The following is a 4,069-nucleotide window of genomic DNA, read 5'->3' on the forward strand; positions in this document are numbered from 1 at the left end:
TTCTTACTATATATATCTACATATGGTTTATGTCGGTAATAGCTTAGTTTCAAGTTTCATTAGAATATATAGCAATCAAGCCATGCATTTCAGGGACTATTTTAATTAATTCATCACTAAGATTTAAAAGGGGTCATTAATTTAAAACATGGAAATGAAACTAAAAGCTCTAAGATATGTGCTATTGTCTATGAATTTATACTACATTCATAATCATTCAAATGTACAATATTCGGTCGCTAATCAGAATTGGATTTTCCGAGCGTTCTTCACAATCATAATTATTCTTCATCTCACTGAACTCTTTAATTTAACAATTTTATTTCTTACCTCTTATATCAGAAACAGAACCTACCACAAAAATACACAAACCTTTTTTTCTACGTATAGACAATTCTATTCGAGGCACTGAATGTTAGCACCTCTCACAGTGAGAATTTGAACATTAGTTTGTTATGTTGTGAGGAACTATGTTCTTCTGCTAGACCTAATTATCTGTTGGTAAAAATATATAAACTTGATGATTCAATTTTAATTTCTCTTCATCATGTTAGTTGGGCCCTGCCATATATATAGTAGCATCCTTATGGATCTCCTGAATTCATTAGGATAAGGACATGCGAGCAATGCAATATGATGATAACTTACAGTGTTTCTGTATCTGTTCACAACGTAGTATCCTACATATGTATACTGTACCATGTTCAATGTATCAGATTATTATATCTTCACGAAACGAAACATCGCCACTTCAAGTCCACATGTCCTTCATGCATGAGATCTGAATCAAACCTTACGCACGTACGAAACCATCTCCGTCATGATCTGCTTCTATATAATGCATCGACGGGTATATATTTACTAACGATGGCTTCTTCTTGTGGCACACTGTTGTAAGCGAGGCAGCCTCTGTTGCTGTTTTTTCTGGGTTCACTTTTCCTGGCAGTGACCTCTGTCTCTGTTGGCCTTGCCTTCTGGGAAAACCAGAATCCTCAAAGCCACCTTTGTGTCAAAAGATGTGAACTTGAAAAAAATATTGATGCATATCATAACTTTGCTTGCCGTGCACTACAAAAAAAAAAACTTTAGGCGACGATTTTCGGTGGTGACAAAAAAAGTCACTGCTGAAATTGGACTTTCAGCGGCGACACCAAAATGTTGCCGCTGAAACTTCTAAAAGTCACCGCTGAAAGTATCTTTCAGCGGTGACTTTTTTAGTTGTCGCTGAAAGTTTTCAGCTACGGCAACGACTTTTTAACGGCGACTTTGAAAGTCAATTTTTTTTATAGTGGTGGTCATTGTAGGTTCATCAACGACATGGAACTTGAACGTGATCCACTGGTAATTACTTAAGTTCATGTAGAACCTCCGATCCTTAACATATAGCTATTTGGAAATTGAACTTCATTTTAAATATAATTAAAATCTCTATATTTTGTTTTCCAAATTTGTAATTCATTTTCTAAACTGCAGTTATGATTATACATATATCAAGGGGTTTTCATTCAAGGTACTCATAATTAAAATGGGTATTTAAGAAAATCATCTCATATTTATTATAAATAATTAACTAACTTAACTAATTTTTTTAATGTATTCAAATTGATTAAGTAGTTTTTATGTTAACAACTGGGTAGCATCAGTTGAATGATTCAGTAATGTAATATATCAAAATGATGTTGTTATACATATATGCATTTGCCAGGAGCAAGGACATGGTCAAGGAATTAAGGAACGAGAAGAAGAACTGCGCGAACGTGCGGAGGAAAGGAAGCGGCGAGATGAACGACGTCGTCGAGAACGAGAAGAGGAACAACGTCGACGTGAGGAAGAAAGAAAGCAGAGAGAAGAAAGAACGTCATCGAGAACGAGAGGGAGAACGAGAGGAAGAACGTCGATGAGAACGAGAAGAAGAACGGCGAGAACGTGAGGAGAAAAGAAAGAAGCGAGAAGAAGAGAGACGACGTCGTCGGGAGGGAGAGGGAGAGGAAGAAGAAGAACAAGAAGAAGAAGATAGCCGAGAACCACATGGGAACCACCATTGTCGAGAACATGAAGAGGAAGGACAAGGTTCTCAGAATCAGGATCCTTATCACTTCCGATCTCATAGCTTTCAAACCCGCTTCCACAATGAACGTGGTCGCGTCCGAGTCTTCCCAAGGTTCGACCGGAGATCGCACCACCTCCGCTGGCTCCGAAACTATCGATATGTCGAGTTTGAATTACAACCACATTCTCTCTTTCTCCCCCACCATCGCGATGCTGAAGCTCTCATTGTCGTCCTCGAAGCCAAGTTTGAGACAGCCTTGTTCATTCATAATAATGGTAGATAAATATATTCTCATCAATCAACCATAATGAAGTATCCTTAATATAAGACCCATTTAACTAATTTGATTAGATCAAAAAAGTTAGGTAAGTTAGTTAATTATAAGAAATGTGACACGTTTTTTCTAAAATGCCATAATCATCTTTCTTAATACCTCATCTTCCTCTTCTACTTGATTATGGTTGAGGGAGTATCCATAAGAGTAATTTAAAGAAAATTGATAAATATGAGAAATGAGTCTTATATTTAGGACTAAAACAACTCAACAATTTGGTATTATATTAAGGACCGGAGGAGTACTAACTCTGATCCTAATTATAAGAGCTAGTTGACTAATTTGAGGAGATTAAGAAAAGAAGTTAAGTTAGTTATTTGTAATAAATAGGTATTGTCTTTCTTAAAATATCCTTGCTAATCAAATGTATTGGCTAGAATTACCATTGCTAGAAGGACTACTTTGGGAAAAAAATACATAAATATGAGAGACAAAATAGATTAGGATATTATATTTAGGATCAAAATAAAAATCAATCAAAGTCTTATATTAAAGATAGGAGGTAGTATATTACAGGAAGGGCCATTGCTAGTATTGCGAACCAGACTAACAGAGAGACCTTCCACCTGGAGGAAGGTGACTTGGTTAGGTTTCTGGCGGGGTCTCTGATTTATACTGCTAATGTTGAAGGTAACCAGAGGTTCAGAGCTGCCAACCTTGTCTTTCCCATCAACAGTCCTGGGCAATACGAGGTCATCAATCTTTAAAGCATCAACTGAATTCATAATATCCCTTCTCTGTTCTTCAAGTTTTAATTTTCACTTACAAAAATCTCATAGGGTCTTGCTGGTTTACTTCTGCACAATTTATATCCCTCTGGCAATCAAAACCCTCAGGCATACTACAATGCCCTCAGCGAGAAAACTCTTGAGGTCACGTCAGAACTAGTTTCAGTGATTATCACCTTGATAAGAACCTTAAGGTGCCGTTTGCTACAAAGTATTGAAAATGAGGAATGTGAATTGGAATTTAGATTGAGCATAAGAAATTACTTATTACATAGGATTAAACAAACCCATATATGCGGGATTAAAGAATACCATGGGAAGAAGTGGTATTCCCCAATCCTACTTTCATGAGTTTGCCTAATTCCATGTAACAAATAATTACTCATACTAAAGACTTTTTTAATATTTTTTTTCAATTACAATCGTAATCTATATCCCTCATTTTTAATACTTCGTACCAAACGAGATCTAAGTTCATCAGATCTGGACCATCTATATCTAATTTGAATGGTCCAGATTTAAAATTTTTAATTAATTATTTTTAAGTAAAAAAATTATTTTTTTGAAAGAATGATAGTTAAGAGATTATCTCTATTTTAGATTTTATACATATTAAAATAATTATTTTGAATAAATAAAAATTAAAAAGAAATCAGATTTAGACCATCTAAATAAGATATGGACCAACTAGATCTGATAAGTTTAGAGTGCTTATCAAAGTGATAAGTACTGAAACTTGTTCCACCTCAATTTGAGAACCCAACGCATCATCATTATTGTAAATTTTTTCATTTGCTTGTTTTGATTAATTAATTAACGGTGTAATTAATGTTGTGAAATAGTCAGACTGTAATGAGATACTCCTCCAGTTCTTAATATATGACCTAATGATTAAGTTAATTTTAGTCCTAAATATAAGATTTTTTTTCTTCTCATATTTATCAATTTTTTCTAAAT

The 4,069-nt window shown here is 34.6% G+C and overlaps 1 protein-coding gene across 1 annotated transcript; it reads left to right on the forward strand.

The window, feature by feature from the left end:
• Positions 1-897: 897 nt before the first annotated feature.
• On the forward strand, positions 898-3,256 carry LOC114750921 (conglutin beta 1-like; the record flags this gene model as incomplete). Its single annotated transcript, XM_028939564.1, has 6 exons — positions 898-1,018; positions 1,305-1,341; positions 1,706-1,893; positions 2,059-2,279; positions 2,891-3,076; positions 3,164-3,256. Coding segments are annotated over 6 exons (846 nt in total), but the record flags the coding sequence as incomplete, so codon positions are not given.
• Between the last annotated feature and the right edge of the window lie 813 nt (positions 3,257-4,069).

The sequence above is a fragment of the Neltuma alba genome, unplaced genomic scaffold (genome assembly GCF_004799145.2).
Source record: "Neltuma alba isolate B1F8T4 unplaced genomic scaffold, ASM479914v2 tig00006689_pilon, whole genome shotgun sequence".
Taxonomy (NCBI): Eukaryota; Viridiplantae; Streptophyta; class Magnoliopsida; order Fabales; family Fabaceae; genus Neltuma; species Neltuma alba.